Source organism: Eucyclogobius newberryi, unplaced genomic scaffold (assembly GCF_026437365.1).
Source record: "Eucyclogobius newberryi isolate DKJ021-1_F unplaced genomic scaffold, fEucNew1.0.hap1 SCAF_11, whole genome shotgun sequence".
NCBI classification, from domain to species: Eukaryota; Metazoa; Chordata; class Actinopteri; order Gobiiformes; family Gobiidae; genus Eucyclogobius; species Eucyclogobius newberryi.
Window position 1 is genome coordinate 38,981,340 of NW_027315735.1, and position 18,749 is coordinate 39,000,088.

The 18,749-nt window shown below is 51.2% G+C and overlaps 1 protein-coding gene across 2 annotated transcripts in view; it reads right to left on the reverse strand.

Moving 5' to 3' along the window:
• The window catches only part of cept1b (choline/ethanolamine phosphotransferase 1b), a 48,764-nt gene that overhangs the window by 21,702 nt on the left and 8,313 nt on the right, over positions 1 to 18,749 (reverse strand). For both annotated transcript variants that reach the window (XM_072440093.1, XM_072440094.1), the window contains exons 2-3: positions 18,061 to 18,276; positions 16,324 to 16,498 (exon numbers count right to left, since the gene is read on the reverse strand). In XM_072440093.1, the coding sequence (XP_072296194.1) occupies positions 16,324 to 16,498; positions 18,061 to 18,257 (372 nt within the window). In that variant the 5' untranslated portion in view covers positions 18,258 to 18,276. The remainder of the gene's footprint in view (positions 1 to 16,323; positions 16,499 to 18,060; positions 18,277 to 18,749) is intronic.

Below are 18,749 nucleotides of genomic sequence, written 5' to 3' on the forward strand. Positions count from 1 at the left end.
CGACGTGAGCCTTAAGGACACACCTAAAGGAGACACGACGTGAGCCTAAAGGAGACACGACGTGAGCCTAAAGGAGACACGACGTGAGCCTAAAAGAGACAGGATGTGAGCCTAAAAGAGACAGGATGTGAGCCTAAAAGAGACAGGACGTGAGCCTAAAGGAGACACGACCTGAGCCTAAAGGGGACACGACGTGAGCCTAAAGGAGACACGACGTGAGCCTAAAGGAGACACGACGTGAGCCTAAAGGAGACACGACGTGAGCCTAAAGGAGACACGACGAGAGCCTAAAGGAGACACGACGTGAGCCTAAAAGAGACACGACGTGAGCCTAAAAGAGACACGACGTGAGCCTAAAGGAGACACGAGGTGAGCCTAAAGGATACACCTAAAGGAGACACGACGTGAGCCTAAAGGAGACACGACGTGAGCCTAAAGGAGACACGACGTGAGCCTAAAGGAGACACGACGTGAGCCTAAAGGAGACACGACGTGAGCCTAAAGGAGACACGACGTGAGCCTAAAGGAGACACGACGTGAGCCTAAAGGAGACACGACGTGAGCCTAAAGGAGACACGACGTGAGCCTAAAGGAGACACGACGTGAGCCTAAAAGAGACACGACGTGAGCCTAAAAGAGACACCTAAAGGAGACACGACGTGAGCCTAAAGGAGACACGACGTGAGCCTAAAGGAGACACGACGTGAGCCTAAAGGAGACACGACGTGAGCCTAAACGAGACACGACGTGAGCCTAAACGAGACACGACGTGAGCCTAAACGAGACACGACGTGAGCCTAAACGAGACACGACGTGAGCCTAAAAGAGACACAACGTGAGCCTAAAGGAGACACGACGTGAGCCTAAAGGAGACACCTAAAGGAGACACGACGTGAGCCTAAAGGAGACACAACGTGAGCCTAAAGGAGACACGACGTGAGCCTAAAAGAGACAAGACGTGAACCTAAAGGAGACACCTAAAGGAGAAACAACGTGAGCCTAAAGGAGACACGACGTGAGCCTAAAGGAGACACCTAAAAGAGACACGACGTGAGCCTAAAGGAGACACCTAAAGGAGAAACGACTTGAGCCTAAAAGAGACACGACGTGAGCCTAAAGGACACAACTAAAGGAGACACGACGTGAGCCTAAAGGACACAACTAAAGGAGACACGACGTGAGCCTAAAGGAGACACGACGTGAGCCTAAAGGAGACACGACGTGAGCCTAAAGGAGACACGACGTGAGCCTAAAGGAGACACGACGTGAGCCTAAAGGAGACACGACGTGAGCCTAAAGGAGACACGACGTGAGCCTAAAGGAGACACGACGTGAGCCTAAAGGAGACACGACGTGAGCCTAAAAGAGACACGACGTGAGCCTAAAAGAGACACGACGTGAGCCTAAAAGAGACACGACGTGAGCCTAAAAGAGACACGACGTGAGCCTAAAAGAGACACCTAAAGGAGACACGACGTGAGCCTAAAAGAGACACGACGTGAGCCTAAAGGAGACACGACGTGAGCCTAAAAGAGACACAACGTGAGCCTAAAAGAGACACGACGTGAGCCTAAAAGAGACACGACGTGAGCCTAAAGGAGACACGACGTGAGCCTAAAAGAGACACGACGTGAGCCTAAAGGAGACACGACGTGAGCCTAAAGGAGACACGACGTGAGCCTAAAAGAGACACGACGTGAGCCTAAAGGAGACACGACGTGAGCCTAAAGGAGACACGACGTGAGCCTAAAGGAGACACGACGTGAGCCTAAAGGAGACACGACGTGAGCCTAAAGGAGACACGACGTGAGCCTAAAAGAGACACGACGTGAGCCTAAAGGAGACACGACGTGAGCCTAAAGGAGACACGACGTGAGCCTAAAGGAGACACCTAAAGGAGACACGACCTGAGCCTAAAGGAGACACGACGTGAGCCTAAAAGAGACACGACGTGAGCCTAAAAGAGACAGGACGTGAGCCTAAAGGAGACACGACGTGAGCCTAAAGGAGACACGACGTGAGCCTAAAAGAGACACGACGTGAGCCTAAAAGAGACACGACGTGAACCTAAAAGAGACACGACGTGAGCCTAAAGGAGACACCTAAAGGAGACACGACGTGAGCCTAAAGGAGACACCAGAAAGAGACACGACGTGAGCCTAAAGGTGACACAACGTGAGCCTAAAGGAGACACGACGTGAGCCTAAAAGAGACACGACGTGAGCCTAAAGGAGACACGACGTGAGCCTAAAGGAGACACGACGTGAGCCTAAAGGAGACACGAAGTGAGCCTAAAGGAGACACGACGTGAGCCTAAAAGAGACACGACGTGAGCCTAAAAGAGACACGACGTGAGCCTAAAGGAGACACGACGTGAGCCTAAAGGAGACACGACGTGAGCCTAAAGGAGACACGACGTGAGCCTAAAGGAGACACGACGTGAGCCTAAAGGAGACACGACGTGAGCCTAAAGGAGACACGACGTGAGCCTAAAGGAGACACGACGTGAGCCTAAAAGAGACACGACGTGAGCCTAAAGGAGACACGACGTGAGCCTAAAAGAGACACGACGTGAGCCTAAAGGAGACCCTAAAGAGACACGACGTGAGCCTAAAGGTGACACAACGTGAACCTAAAGGAGACACCTAAAAGAGACACGACGTGAGCCTAAAGGAGACACGACGTGAGCCTAAAGGAGACACGACGTGAGCCTAAAGGAGACACGACGTGAGCCTAAAGGAGACACGACGTGAGCCTAAACGAGACACGACGTGAGCCTAAAAGAGACACGACGTGAGCCTAAAGGAGACACGACGTGAGCCTAAAGGAGACACGACGTGAGCCTAAACGAGACACGACGTGAGCCTAAAAGAGACACGACGTGAGCCTAAAGGAGACACGACGTGAGCCTAAAAGAGACACGACGTGAGCCTAAAGGAGACACCTAAAGGAGACACGACGTGAGCCTAAAGGAGACACCTAAAGGAGACACAACGTGAGCCTAAAAGAGACACGACGTGAGCCTAAAGGAGACACGACGTGAGCCTAAAAGAGACACGACGTGAACCTAAAGGAGACACCTAAAGGAGAAACGACGTGAGCCTAAAGGAGACACCTAAAGGAGACACGACGTGAGCCTAAAGGAGACACGACGTGAGCCTAAAAGAGACACGACGTGAACCTAAAAGGAGACACCTAAAGGAGAAACGACGTGAGCCTAAAGGAGACACAACGTGAGCCTAAAGGAGACACCTAAAGGAGACAAGACGTGAGCCTAAAGGAGACACCTAAAAGAGACACGACGTGAGCCTAAAAGAGACACAACGTGAGCCTAAAGGACACAACTAAAGGAGACAACGTGAGCCTAAAAGAGACACGACGTGAGCCTAAAGGAGACACGACGTGAGCCTAAAGGAGACACGACGTGAGCCTAAAGGAGACACGACGTGAGCCTAAAGGAGACACGACGTGAGCCTAAAGGAGACACGACGTGAGCCTAAAGGAGACACGACGTGAGCCTAAAGGAGACACGACGTGAGCCTAAAGGAGACACGACGTGAGCCTAAAAGAGACACGACGTGAGCCTAAAAGAGACACCTAAAGGAGACACGACGTGAGCCTAAAGGAGACACAACGTGAGCCTAAAAGAGACACCTAAAGGAGACACGACGTGAGCCTAAAGGAGACACAACGTGAGCCTAAAGGAGACACAACGTGAGCCTAAAAGAGACACAACGTGAGCCTAAAAGAGACACGACGTGAGCCTAAAAGAGACACGACGTGAGCCTAAAAGAGACACCTAAAGGAGACGCGACATGAGCCTAAAAGAGACACGACGTGAACCTAAAAGAGACACGACGTGAGCCTAAAGGAGACACCTAAAGGAGACACGACGTGAGCCTAAAGGAGACACCTAAAAGAGAAACGAGGTGAGCCTAAAGGATACACCTAAAGGAGACACGACGTGAGCCTAAAGGAGACACGACGTGAGCCTAAAGGAGACACGACGTGAGCCTAAACGAGACACGACGTGAGCCTAAAAGAGACACGACGTGAGCCTAAAAGAGACACGACGTGAGCCTAAAGGAGACACGACGTGAGCCTAAAGGAGACACGACGTGAGCCTAAAAGAGACACGACGTGAACCTAAAGGAGACACCTAAAGGAGAAACGACGTGAGCCTAAAGGAGACACGACGTGAGCCTAAAGGAGACACCTAAAGGAGACACGACGTGAGCCTAAAGGAGACACCTAAAAGAGACACGACGTGAGCCTAAAAGAGACACGACGTGAGCCTAAAGGAGACACGACGTGAGCCTAAAGGAGACACGACGTGAGCCTAAAGGAGACACGACGTGAGCCTAAAGGAGACACGACGTGAGCCTAAAGGAGACACGACGTGAGCCTAAAGGAGACACGACGTGAGCCTAAAGGAGACACGACGTGAGCCTAAAGGAGACACGACGTGAGCCTAAAGGAGACACGACGTGAGCCTAAAGGAGACACGACGTGAGCCTAAAAGAGACACGACGTGAGCCTAAAAGAGACACCTAAAGGAGACACGACGTGAGCCTAAAGGAGACACAACGTGAGCCTAAAGGAGACACAACGTGAGCCTAAAAGAGACACAACGTGAGCCTAAAAGAGACACGACGTGAGCCTAAAGGAGACACAACGTGAGCCTAAAAGAGACACAACGTGAGCCTAAAAGAGACACGACGTGAGCCTAAAAGAGACACGACGTGAGCCTAAAAGAGACACCTAAAGGAGACGCGACATGAGCCTAAAAGAGACACGACGTGAGCCTAAAGGAGACACAACGTGAGCCTAAAAGAGACACCTAAAGGAGATGCGACATGAGCCTAAAAGAGACACGACGTGAGCCTAAAGGAGACACAACGTGAGCCTAAAAGAGACACAACGTGAGCCTAAAAGAGACACGACGTGAGCCTAAAGGACACACCTAAAGGAGACACAACGTGAGCCTAAAAGAGACACGACGTGAGCCTAAAGGAGACACAACGTGAGCCTAAAGGAGACACAACGTGAGCCTAAAAGAGACACGACGTGAGCCTAAAAGAGACACGACGTGAGCCTAAAGGAGACACGACGTGAGCCTAAAGGAGACACGACGTGAGCCTAAAAGAGACACGACGTGAACCTAAAAGAGACACGACGTGAGCCTATAGGAGACACCTAAAGGAGACACGACGTGAGCCTAAAGGAGACACCTAAAGGAGACACGACGTGAGCCTAAAGGAGACACCTAAAGGAGACACGACGTGAGCCTAAAGGAGACACCTAAAGGAGACACGACGTGAGCCTAAAGGAGACACGACGTGAGCCTAAACGAGACACGACGTGAGCCTAAAGGAGACACGACGTGAGCCTAAAAGAGACACGACGTGAGCCTAAACGAGACACGACGTGAGCCTAAACGAGACACGACGTGAGCCTAAAGGAGACACGACGTGAGCCTAAAGGAGACACGACGTGAGCCTGAAGGAGACACGACGTGAGCCTAAAGGAGACACCTAAAGGAGACACGACGTGAGCCTAAAGGAGACACAACGTGAGCCTAAAGGAGACACAACGTGAGCCTAAAGGAGACACCTAAAAGAGACACGACGTGAGCCTAAAGGACACACGACGTGAGCCTTAAGGACACACCTAAAGGAGACGCGACATGAGCCTAAAAGGAGACACGACGTGAGCCTAAAGGAGACACGACGTTAGCCTAAAAGAGACACCTAAAGGAGACACGACGTGAGCCTAAAAGAGACACGACGTGAGCCTAAAGGAGACACGACGTGAGCCTAAAGGAGACACGACGTGAGCCTAAAGGAGACACGACGTGAGCCTAAAAGAGACAGGACGTGAGCCTAAAAGAGACAGGACGTGAGCCTAAAAGAGACAGGACGTGAGCCTAAAGGAGACACGACCTGAGCCTAAAGGGGACACGACGTGAGCCTAAAGGAGACACGACGTGAGCCTAAAGGAGACACGACGTGAGCCTAAAGGAGACACGACGTGAGCCTAAAGGAGACACGACGTGAGCCTAAAGGAGACACGACGAGAGCCTAAAGGAGACACGACGAGAGCCTAAAAGAGACACGACGTGAGCCTAAAAGAGACACGACGTGAGCCTAAAAGAGACACGACGTGAGCCTAAAAGAGACACGACGTGAGCCTAAAGGAGACACGAGGTGAGCCTAAAGGATACACCTAAAGGAGACACGACGTGAGCCTAAAGGAGACACGACGTGAGCCTAAAGGAGACACGACGTGAGCCTAAAGGAGACACGACGTGAGCCTAAAGGAGACACGACGTGAGCCTAAAGGAGACACGACGTGAGCCTAAAGGAGACACGACGTGAGCCTAAAAGAGACACGACGTGAGCCTAAAAGAGACACCTAAAGGAGACACGACGTGAGCCTAAAGGAGACACGACGTGAGCCTAAAGGAGACACGACGTGAGCCTAAAGGAGACACGACGTGAGCCTAAAGGAGACACGACGTGAGCCTAAACGAGACACGACGTGAGCCTAAAGGAGACACGACGTGAGCCTAAAGGAGACACGACGTGAGCCTAAAAGAGACACAACGTGAGCCTAAAGGAGACGACGTGAGCCTAAAGGAGACACCTAAAGGAGACACGACGTGAGCCTAAAGGAGACACAACGTGAGCCTAAAGGAGACACGACGTGAGCCTAAAAGAGACAAGACGTGAACCTAAAGGAGACACCTAAAGGAGAAACAACGTGAGCCTAAAGGAGACACGACGTGAGCCTAAAGGAGACACGACGTGAGCCTAAAAGAGACAAGACGTGAACCTAAAGGAGACACCTAAAGGAGAAACAACGTGAGCCTAAAGGAGACACGACGTGAGCCTAAAGGAGACACCTAAAAGAGACACGACGTGAGCCTAAAGGAGACACCTAAAGGAGAAACGACGTGAGCCTAAAAGAGACACGACGTGAGCCTAAAGGAGACACGACGTGAGCCTAAAGGAGACACGACGTGAGCCTAAAGGAGACACGACGTGAGCCTAAAGGAGACACGACGTGAGCCTAAAGGAGACACGACGTGAGCCTAAAGGAGACACGACGTGAGCCTAAAGGAGACACGACGTGAGCCTAAAGGAGACACGACGTGAGCCTAAAGGAGACACGACGTGAGCCTAAAGGAGACACGACGTGAGCCTAAAGGAGACACGACGTGAGCCTAAAGGAGACACGACGTGAGCCTAAAGGAGACACGACGTGAGCCTAAAAGAGACACGACGTGAGCCTAAAAGAGACACCTAAAGGAGACACGACGTGAGCCTAAAGGAGACACGACGTGAGCCTAAAGGAGACACGACGTGAGCCTAAAGGAGACACGACGTGAGCCTAAAGGAGACACGACGTGAGCCTAAACGAGACACGACGTGAGCCTAAAGGAGACACGACGTGAGCCTAAAGGAGACACGACGTGAGCCTAAAAGAGACACAACGTGAGCCTAAAGGAGACACGACGTGAGCCTAAAGGAGACACCTAAAGGAGACACGACGTGAGCCTAAAGGAGACACAACGTGAGCCTAAAGGAGACACGACGTGAGCCTAAAAGAGACAAGACGTGAACCTAAAGGAGACACCTAAAGGAGAAACAACGTGAGCCTAAAGGAGACACGACGTGAGCCTAAAGGAGACACCTAAAAGAGACACGACGTGAGCCTAAAGGAGACACCTAAAGGAGAAACGACGTGAGCCTAAAAGAGACACGACGTGAGCCTAAAGGACACAACTAAAGGAGACACGACGTGAGCCTAAAGGAGACACGACGTGAGCCTAAAGGAGACACGACGTGAGCCTAAAGGAGACACGACGTGAGCCTAAAGGAGACACGACGTGAGCCTAAAGGAGACACGACGTGAGCCTAAAGGAGACACGACGTGAGCCTAAAGGAGACACGACGTGAGCCTAAAGGAGACACGACGTGAGCCTAAAGGAGACACGACGTGAGCCTAAAGGAGACACGACGTGAGCCTAAAAGAGACACGACGTGAGCCTAAAAGAGACACGACGTGAGCCTAAAAGAGACACGACGTGAGCCTAAAAGAGACACGACGTGAGCCTAAAAGAGACACCTAAAGGAGACACGACGTGAGCCTAAAAGAGACACGACGTGAGCCTAAAGGAGACACGACGTGAGCCTAAAAGAGACACAACGTGAGCCTAAAAGAGACACGACGTGAGCCTAAAAGAGACACGACGTGAGCCTAAAGGAGACACCTAAAAGAGACACGACGTGAGCCTAAAAGAGACACGACGTGAGCCTAAAGGAGACACGACGTGAGCCTAAAGGAGACACGACGTGAGCCTAAAAGAGACACCTAAAGGAGACACGACGTGAGCCTAAAGGAGACACGACGTGAGCCTAAAGGAGACACGACGTGAGCCTAAAGGAGACACGACGTGAGCCTAAAAGAGACACGACGTGAGCCTAAAAGAGACACGACGTGAGCCTAAAAGAGACACGACGTGAGCCTAAAAGAGACACAACGTGAGCCTAAAGGAGACACCTAAAAGAGACACGACGTGAGCCTAAAGGACACACCTAAAGGAGACGCGACATGAGCCTAAAAGAGACACGACGTGAGCCTAAAGGAGACACGACGTGAGCCTAAAGGAGACACGACGTGAGCCTAAAGGAGACACGACGTGAGCCTAAAGGAGACACGACGTGAGCCTAAAGGAGACACGACGTGAGCCTAAAGGAGACACGACGTGAGCCTAAAGGAGACAAGACGTGAGCCTAAAGGAGACACGACATGAGCCTAAAAGAGACACGACGTGAGCCTAAAAGAGACGCGACGTGAGCCTAAAGGAGACACCTAAAGGAGACACGACGTGAGAATAAAGGAGACACGACGTGAGCCTAAAGGAGACACCTAAAGGAGACACGACGTGAGCCTAAAAGACACGACGTGAGCCTAAAAGAGACACCTAAAGGAGACACGACGTGAGCCTAAAAGACACGACGTGAGCCTAAAAGAGACACCTAAAGGAGACACGACGTGAGCCTAAAGGAGACACAACGTGAGCCTAAAGGAGACACGACGTGAGCCTAAAAGAGACACGACGTGAGCCTAAAGGAGACACCTAAAGGAGACACGACGTGAGCCTAAAGGAGACACCTAAAAGAGACACGACGTGAGCCTAAAGGAGACACCTAAAGGAGACACGACGTGAGCCTAAAGGAGACACCTAAAAGAGACATGACGTGAGCCTAAAAGAGACACCTAAAGGAGACAACGTGAGCCTAAAAGAGACACAACGTGAGCCTTAAGGAGACACGACGTGAGCCTAAAGGAGACACAACGTGAGCCTAAAAGAGACACCTAAAGGAGACACGACGTGGGCCTAAAGGAGACACGTGAGCCTAAAGGAGACACAACGTGAGCCTAAAAGAGACACAACGTGAGCCTAAAAGAGACAAGATGTGAGCCTAAAAGAGACACGACGTGAGCCTAAAAGAGACACCTAAAGGAGACGCGACGTGAGCCTAAAAGAGACACGACGTGAGCCTAAAGGAGACACAACGTGAGCCTAAAAGAGACACAACGTGAGCCTAAAAGAGACACAACGTGAGCCTAAAGGACACACCTAAAGGAGACACAACGTGAGCCTGAAAGAGACACGACGTGAGCCTAAAGGACACACCTAAAGGAGACACAACGTGAGCCTAAAAGAGACACCTAAAGGAGACACGACGTGAGCCTAAAGGTGACACAACGTGAGCCTAAAGGAGACACGACGTGAGCCTAAAAGAGACACGACGTGAGCCTAAAGGAGACACGACGTGAGCCTAAAAGAGACACGACGTGAGCCTAAAAGAGACACGACGTGAGCCTAAAAGAGACACGACGTGAGCCTAAAGGAGACACGACGTGAGCCTAAAGGAGACACGACGTGAGCCTAAAGGAGACACGACGTGAGCCTAAAGGAGACACGACGTGAGCCTAAAGGAGACACGACGTGAGCCTAAAGGAGACACGACGTGAGCCTAAAGGAGACACGACGTGAGCCTAAAGGAGACACGACGTGAGCCTAAAGGAGACAAGACGTGAGCCTAAAGGAGACACGACGTGAGCCTAAAAGAGACACGACGTGAGCCTAAAAGAGACGCGACGTGAGCCTAAAGGAGACACCTAAAGGAGACACGACGTGAGAATAAAGGAGACACGACGTGAGCCTAAAAGACACGACGTGAGCCTAAAAGAGACACCTAAAGGAGACACGACGTGAGCCTAAAGGAGACACGACGTGAGCCTAAAGGACACAACTAAAGGAGACACAACGTGAGCCTAAAAGAGACACGACGTGAGCCTAAAGGAGACACAACGTGAGCCTAAAGGAGACACAACGTGAGCCTAAAAGAGACACAACGTGAGCCTAAAAGAGACACAACGTGAGCCTAAAAGAGACACAACGTGAGCCTAAAAGAGACACAACGTGAGCCTAAAAGAGACACAACGTGAGCCTAAAAGAGACACGACCTGAGCCTAAAGGACACACCTAAAGGAGACACGACGTGAGCCTAAAGGAGACACCTAAAAGAGACACGACGTGAGCCTAAAGGAGACACCTAAAAGAGACACGACGTGAGCCTAAAGGTGACACAACGTGAGCCTAAAAGAGACACGACGTGAGCCTAAAGGTGACACAACGTGAGCCTAAAAGAGACACGACGTGAGCCTAAAGGACACACCTAAAGGAGACACGACGTGAGCCTAAAGGAGACACCTAAAGGAGACACGACCTGAGCCTAAAGGAGACACGACGTGAGCCTAAAAGAGACACGACGTGAGCCTAAAAGAGACGACGTGAGCCTAAAAGAGACACAACGTGAGCCTAAAAGAGACACAACGTGAGCCTAAAAGAGACACGACCTGAGCCTAAAGGACACACCTAAAAGAGACACAACGTGAGCCTAAAAGAGACACGACCTGAGCCTAAAGGACACACCTAAAAGAGACACAACGTGAGCCTAAAAGAGACACGACCTGAGCCTAAAGGACACACCTAAAGGAGACACAACGTGAGCCTAAAAGAGACACGACGTGAGCCTAAAAGAGACACGACGTGAGCCTAAAAGAGACACCTAAAGGAGACGCGGCGTGAGCCTAAAGGAGACACGACGTGAGCCTAAAGGAGACACGACGTGAGCCTAAAGGAGACACGACGTGAGCCTAAAGGAGACACGACGTGAGCCTAAAAGAGACACAACATGAGCCTAAAGGAGACACGACGTGAGCCTAAAAGAGACACGACGTGAGCCTAAAAGAGACACGACGTGAGCCTAAAGGACACACCTAAAGGAGACACGACGTGAGCCTAAAGGAGACACCTAAAGGAGACACGACGTGAGCCTAAAGGAGACACCTAAAGAGACACGACGTGAGCCTAAAGGAGACACCTAAAGGAGACACGACGTGAGCCTAAAGGAGACACGACGTGAGCCTAAAGGAGACACCTAAAGGAGACACAACGTGAGCCTAAAAGAGACACGACGTGAGCCTAAAAGAGACACGACGTGAGCCTAAAAGAGACACGACGTGAGCCTAAAAGAGACACGACGTGAGCCTAAAGGAGACACGACGTGAGCCTAAAAGAGACACAACGTGAGCCTAAAAGAGACACGACGTGAGCCTAAAGGACACAACTAAAGGAGACACAACGTGAGCCTAAAAGAGACACGACGTGAGCCTAAAGGAGACACGACGTGAGCCTAAAGGAGACACGACGTGAGCCTAAAAGAGACACGACGTGAGCCTAAAAGAGACACGACGTGAGCCTAAAAGAGACACCTAAAGGAGACACGACGTGAGCCTAAAGGAGACACAACGTGAGCCTAAAGGAGACACAACGTGAGCCTAAAAGAGACACGTGAGCCTAAAGGACACACCTAAAGGAGACACAACGTGAGCCTAAAAGAGACACGACGTGAGCCTAAAAGAGACACGACGTGAACCTAAAAGAGACACGACGTGAGCCTATAGGAGACACCTAAAGGAGACACGACGTGAGCCTAAAGGAGACACCTAAAGGAGACACGACGTGAGCCTAAAGGAGACATCTAAAAGAGACACGACGTGAGCCTAAAGGAGACATCTAAAAAGAGACACGACGTGAGCCTATAGGAGACACCTAAAGGAGACACGACGTGAGCCTAAACGAGACACGACGTGAGCCTAAAGGAGACACGACGTGAGCCTAAAGGAGACACGACGTGAGCCTAAAGGAGACACGACGTGAGCCTAAAAGAGACATGACGTGAGCCTAAAGGAGACACCTAAAGGAGACACAACGTGAGCCTAAAGGAGACACAACGTGAGCCTAAAGGAGACACGACTTGAGCCTAAAGGACACACCTAAAAGAGACACGACGTGAGCCTTAAGGACACACCTAAAGGAGACGCGACATGAGCCTAAAAGAGACACGACGTGAGCCTAAAGGAGACACAACGTGAGCCTAAAAGAGACACGACGTGAGCCTAAAAGAGACACGACGTGAGCCTAAAAGACACACCTAAAGGAGACACGACGTGAGACTAAAAGAGACACGACGTGAGCCTAAAGGAGACACGACGTGAGCCTAAAGGAGACACGACGTGAGCCTAAAGGAGACACGACGTGAGCCTAAAGGAGACACGACGAGAGCCTAAAGGAGACACGACGTGAGCCTAAAAGAGACACGACGTGAGCCTAAAAGAGACACGACGTGAGCCTAAAGGAGACACGACGTGAGCCTAAAGGAGACACGACGTGAGCCTAAAAGAGACACGACGTGAGCCTAAAAGAGACACGAGGTGAGCCTAAAGGAGACACGAGGTGAGCCTAAAGGAGACACGACGTGAGCCTAAATGAGACACGACGTGAGCCTAAAAGAGACACGACGTGAACCTAAAAGAGACACGACGTGAGCCTAAAAGAGACACGACGTGAGCCTAAAGGAGACACCTAAAGGAGACACGACGTGAGCCTAAAGGAGACACAACGTGAGCCTAAAGAAGACACGATGTGAGCCTAAGGGACACACCTAAAGGAGACACGACGTGAGAATAAAGGAGACACGACGTGAGCCTAAAGGAGACACCTAAAGGAGACACGACGTGAGCCTAAAAGACACGACGTGAGCCTAAAAGAGACACCTAAAGGAGACACGACGTGAGCCTAAAAGACACGACGTGAGCCTAAAAGAGACACCTAAAGGAGACACGACGTGAGCCTAAAGGACACAACTAAAGGAGACACAACGTGAGCCTAAAAGAGACATGACGTGAGCCTAAAGGACACAACTAAAGGAGACACAACGTGAGCCTAAAAGAGACACGACGTGAGCCTAAAGGAGACACCTAAAGGAGACACGACGTGAGCCTAAAGGAGACACCTAAAAGAGACACGACGTGAGCCTAAAGGAGACACCTAAAAGAGACACGACGTGAGCCTAAAGGAGACACCTAAAGGAGACACGACGTGAGCCTAAAGGAGACACCTAAAAGAGACACGACGTGAGCCTAAAAGAGACACCTAAAAGAGAAACGACGTGAGCCTAAAGGAGAAACCTAAAGGAGACACGACGTGAGCCTAAAGGAGACACCTAAAAGAGACACGACGTGAGCCTAAAAGAGACACCTAAAGGAGACAACGTGAGCCTAAAAGAGACACGAGGTGAGCCTAAAGGAGACACGACGTGAGCCTAAAGGAGACACAACGTGAGCCTAAAAGAGACACCTAAAGGAGACACGACGTGGGCCTAAAGGAGACACAACGTGAGCCTAAAGGAGACACAACGTGAGCCTAAAAGAGACACAACGTGAGCCTAAAAGAGACAAGATGTGAGCCAAAAAGAGACACGACGTGAGCCTAAAAGAGACACCTAAAGGAGACGCGACGTGAGCCTAAAAGAGACACGACGTGAGCCTAAAGGAGACACAACGTGAGCCTAAAAGAGACACAACGTGAGCCTAAAAGAGACACAACGTGAGCCTAAAAGAGACACGACGTGAGCCTAAAGGTGACACAACGTGAGCCTAAAGGAGACACGACGTGAGCCTAAAGGAGACACGACGTGAGCCTAAAAGAGACACGACGTGAGCCTAAAAGAGACACGACGTGAGCCTAAAAGAGACACGACGTGAGCCTAAAAGAGACACGACGTGAGCCTAAAAGAGACATGACGTGAGCCTAAAAGAGACATGACGTGAGCCTAAAGGAGACACGACGTGAGCCTAAAGGACACACCTAAAGGAGACACGACGTGAGCCTAAAGGAGACACCTAAAGGAGACACGACCTGAGCCTAAAGGAGACACGACGTGAGCCTAAAAGAGACACGACGTGAGCCTAAAAGAGACGACGTGAGCCTAAAAGAGACACAACGTGAGCCTAAAAGAGACACAACGTGAGCCTAAAAGAGACACGACCTGAGCCTAAAGGACACACCTAAAAGAGACACAACGTGAGCCTAAAAGAGACACGACCTGAGCCTAAAGGACACACCTAAAGGAGACACGACGTGAGCCTAAAAGAGACACGACCTGAGCCTAAAGGACACACCTAAAGGAGACACGACGTGAGCCTAAAAGAGACACGACGTGAGCCTAAAAGAGACACCTAAAGGAGACACGACGTGAGCCTAAAAGAGACACGACGTGAGCCTAAAAGAGACACCTAAAGGAGACACGACGTGAGCCTAAAAGAGACACGACGTGAGCCTAAAGGAGACACGACGTGAGCCTAAAGGAGACACGACGTGAGCCTAAAGGAGACACGACGTGAGCCTAAAGGAGACACGACGTGAGCCTAAAGGAGACACGACGTGAGCCTAAAGGAGACACGACGTGAGCCTAAAGGAGACACGACGTGAGCCTAAAGGAGACACGACGTGAGCCTAAAGGAGACACGACGTGAGCCTAAAAGAGACACAACATGAGCCTAAAAGAGACACAACGTGAGCCTAAAGGACACACCTAAAGGAGACACGACGTGAGCCTAAAGGAGACACCTAAAGGAGACACGACGTGAGCCTAAAGGAGACACCTAAAGGAGACACGACGTGAGCCTAAAGGAGACACCTAAAGGAGACACGACGTGAGCCTAAAGGAGACACGACGTGAGCCTAAAGGAGACACCTAAAGGAGACACAACGTGAGCCTAAAGGAGACACCTAAAGGAGACACGACGTGAGCCTAAAGGAGACACAACGTGAGCCTAAAGGAGACATGACGTGAGCCTAAAAGAGACACGACGTGAGCCTAAAGGAGACACGACGTGAGCCTAAAAGAGACACGACGTGAGCCTAAAAGAGACACGACGTGAGCCTAAAAGAGACACCTAAAGGAGACACGACGTGAGCCTAAAAGAGACACGACGTGAGCCTAAAAGAGACACCTAAAGGAGACACGACGTGAGCCTAAAGGACACACCTAAAGGAGACACGACGTGAGCCTAAAGGAGACACCTAAAGGAGACACGACGTGAGCCTAAAGGAGACACCTAAAGGAGACACGACGTGAGCCTAAAGGAGACACAACATGAGCCTAAATCGGACAAACGCCCAAGGAGGAGTTCATAAAAGTAAAAGTATAAACATGTTGTATAAACATGTTCACATTTCAGAGATTTGGCGATTTTCTCATTGGAATAACATGAGGTTTCGTTGCCACGGCTACACCGTAACAAATATGACATGAGTCTCATTGACTTTTTTGATCGGGATGCCAAAATGGAATTTTGTGCCAAATGTTTTAAAATTTAGAAAAACTAGATATTTTACTCTCCATATCTAATTTTATTTAACTCTGTAAGGGGGCGCTGTCGCGCTAAATTAATTTGTTTCACTTCAAGTAGGTTTAGGGCAAAGGGTTTAACAACTGGACCAAATTTGACGCAATTTGGACTTTATCTGTGTAAACGGCAGTCAATTTTAAATTTTGAAATTCTAGCTACAGAGATCGTGACAGACAGTCATTTTCACCACACGCCCTGAGAGGAGGTTGTAAGTCATGTTTAGCAAATTTTGATCCAATAATATTGCCGACATTTGATTGGGCGGACGGCGTTGCAGAAATAATATTTTTTACTTCAAAGAAGAAGAAGAATATTCTGATGCGAAAACAATGTTTACCATTTTTCAAATATCATAAACTATACATTTTCGGAAAGCGCCCGTTCAAATGTGTTTAAAAAGTCTTAATGTTGAATAGAAACAGTGTTTGACGTCAAACAGTGATGAATGAAGGATGTAGATAGTGTTTGCTGCGTTGCCGTGGTTACCTGCTCGGTGGCCGTGGGGCAGTAGTAAACCAGCACCAGCGTCGTGAACACGTTTGTGGCCAAACCCACGATGGTGATGAGGTTTGGAGCGATCCACGACGGGACACGAGCCACGAGCCACTCCCAGTACGTCTGCATGAGCGGCTCCAGGAGCGAGCGGCCCGCACTGCTGTACCTGAAACCACACTGTTTACACCAGGAGCCAGGGGCCCGCACTGCTGTACCTGAAACCACACTGTTTACACCAGGAGCCAGGGGCCCGCACTGCTGTACCTGAAACCACACTGTTTACACCAGGAGTCAGGGGCCCGCACTGCTGTACCTGAAACCACACTGTTTACACCAGGAGCCAGGGGCCCGCACTGCTGTACCTGAAACCACACTGTTTACACCTGAAACCACACTGTTTACACCAGGAGCCAGGGGCCCGCACTGCTGTACCTGAAACCACACTGTTTACACCAGGAGCCAGGGGCCCGCACTGCTGTACCTGAAACCACACTGTTTACACCAGGAGCCCGCACCGCTGTACCTGAAACCACACTGTTTACAGCAGGAGCCAGGGGCCCGCACTGCTGTACCTGAAACCACACTGTTTACACCAGGAGCCAGGGGCCCGCACTGCTGTACCTGAAACCACACTGTTTACACCAGGAGCCAGGGGCCCGCACTGCTGTACCTGAAACCACACTGTTTACACCAGGAGCCAGGGGCCCGCACTGCTGTACCTGAAACCACACTGTTTACACCTGAAACCACACTGTTTACACCAGGAGCCAGGGGCCCGCACTGCTGTACCTGAAACCACACTGTTTACACCAGGAGCCAGGGGCCCGCACTGCTGTACCTGAAACCACACTGTTTACACCAGGAGCCCGCACTGCTGTACCTGAAACCACACTGTTTACAGCAGGAGCCAGGGGCCCGCACTGCTGTACCTGAAACCACACTGTTTACACCAGGAGCCAGGGGCCCGCACTGCTGTACCTGAAACCACACTGTTTACACCAGGAGCCAGGGGCCCGCACTGCTGTACCTGAAACCACACTGTTTACACCAGGAGCCAGGGGCCTGCACTGCTGTACCTGAAACCACACTGTTTACACCAGGAGCCAGGGGCCCGCACTGCTGTACCTGAAACCACACTGTTTACAGCAGGAGCCAGGGGCCCGCACTGCTGTACCTGAAACCACACTGTTTACACCAGGAGCCCGCACTGCTGTACCTGAAACCACACTGTTTACACCAGGAGCCAGGGGCCCGCACTGCTGTACCTGAAACCACACTGTTTACACCAGGAGCCAGGGGCCCGCACTGCTGTACCTGAAACCACACTGTTTACACCAGGAGCCAGGGGCCCGCACTGCTGTACCTGAAACCACACTGTTTACACCAGGAGCCAGGGGCCCGCACTGCTGTACCTGAAACCACACTGTTTACAACACAGTGGCTCCTCCCCCTGGCCCCTTCCTCTGGCCCCTTCCTCTGGCCCCTTCCTCTGGCCCCTCCCCCTGTTCACAGTGCTTGTGGGTGCATACCTGTGCTCCTCCCCCTGGCTCCTCCCCCTGTTCACAGTGCTTGTGGGTACATACCTGTGCTCCTCCCTCTGGCTCCTCCCTCTGGCCCCTCCCTCTGGCCCCTCCCTCTGGCCCCTCCCCCTGGCCCCTCCCCCTGGCCCCTCCCCCTGGCCCCTCCCCCTGGCTCCTCCCCCTGTTCACAGTGCTTGTGGGTACATACCTGTGCTCCTCCAGCCTCTTGAGCTGGTGCCTGGACAGAGGTGGCGACGGCAGCTCGATGAGCCTCCGCAGCAGCCCGGGGCCGAGGCAGTAGGTCTCCATAGCGCCCCCTGTGGCTCCCGGGGGCCCCGCTTCTCGACCGGGAGCCCTTCGAGAGCGCAGGCCCCCTCCCTGTGGCGGCTGGCCCAGGCCGCTCATGCAGCCGCTCTGCTCAGGGCTGAAAGAGAAGACAATATATTAATCAAGAGAACACTATATTAATCCAAACAAACAAAGATCAGCATTTCAACAACAGTTTAGTTTCCACATCTGTATTTATTATTATTGGCCTATAGAATGTTGTGATGTCATCGCTCTATCAGAACGTTCTAAACACCAGAGTCACCATAAAACATGTTTAAAGATGAACTGACATCACCCTAAATGCTCATGATTTCAAAAACATTTCGAATTTCCATGTTAGAAATGCTTTGTTCTGTTACAAAAGGATGTGTACAAAGTCTGTACAGTTTAGATTATTCCATTACAATTATAATAACGACAGGAAATATAGCCGCAAGCGGCAATGATCGGCCCTCGCCACGCCGCCGCCACACCGCCGCCACGCCGCAAGAGGAGGGGGCGCTAACGCGCCCCAATTGTCCTTTTATTACGCCTACTGCTGAATCTGTGACGCTGTCACATCTTCTC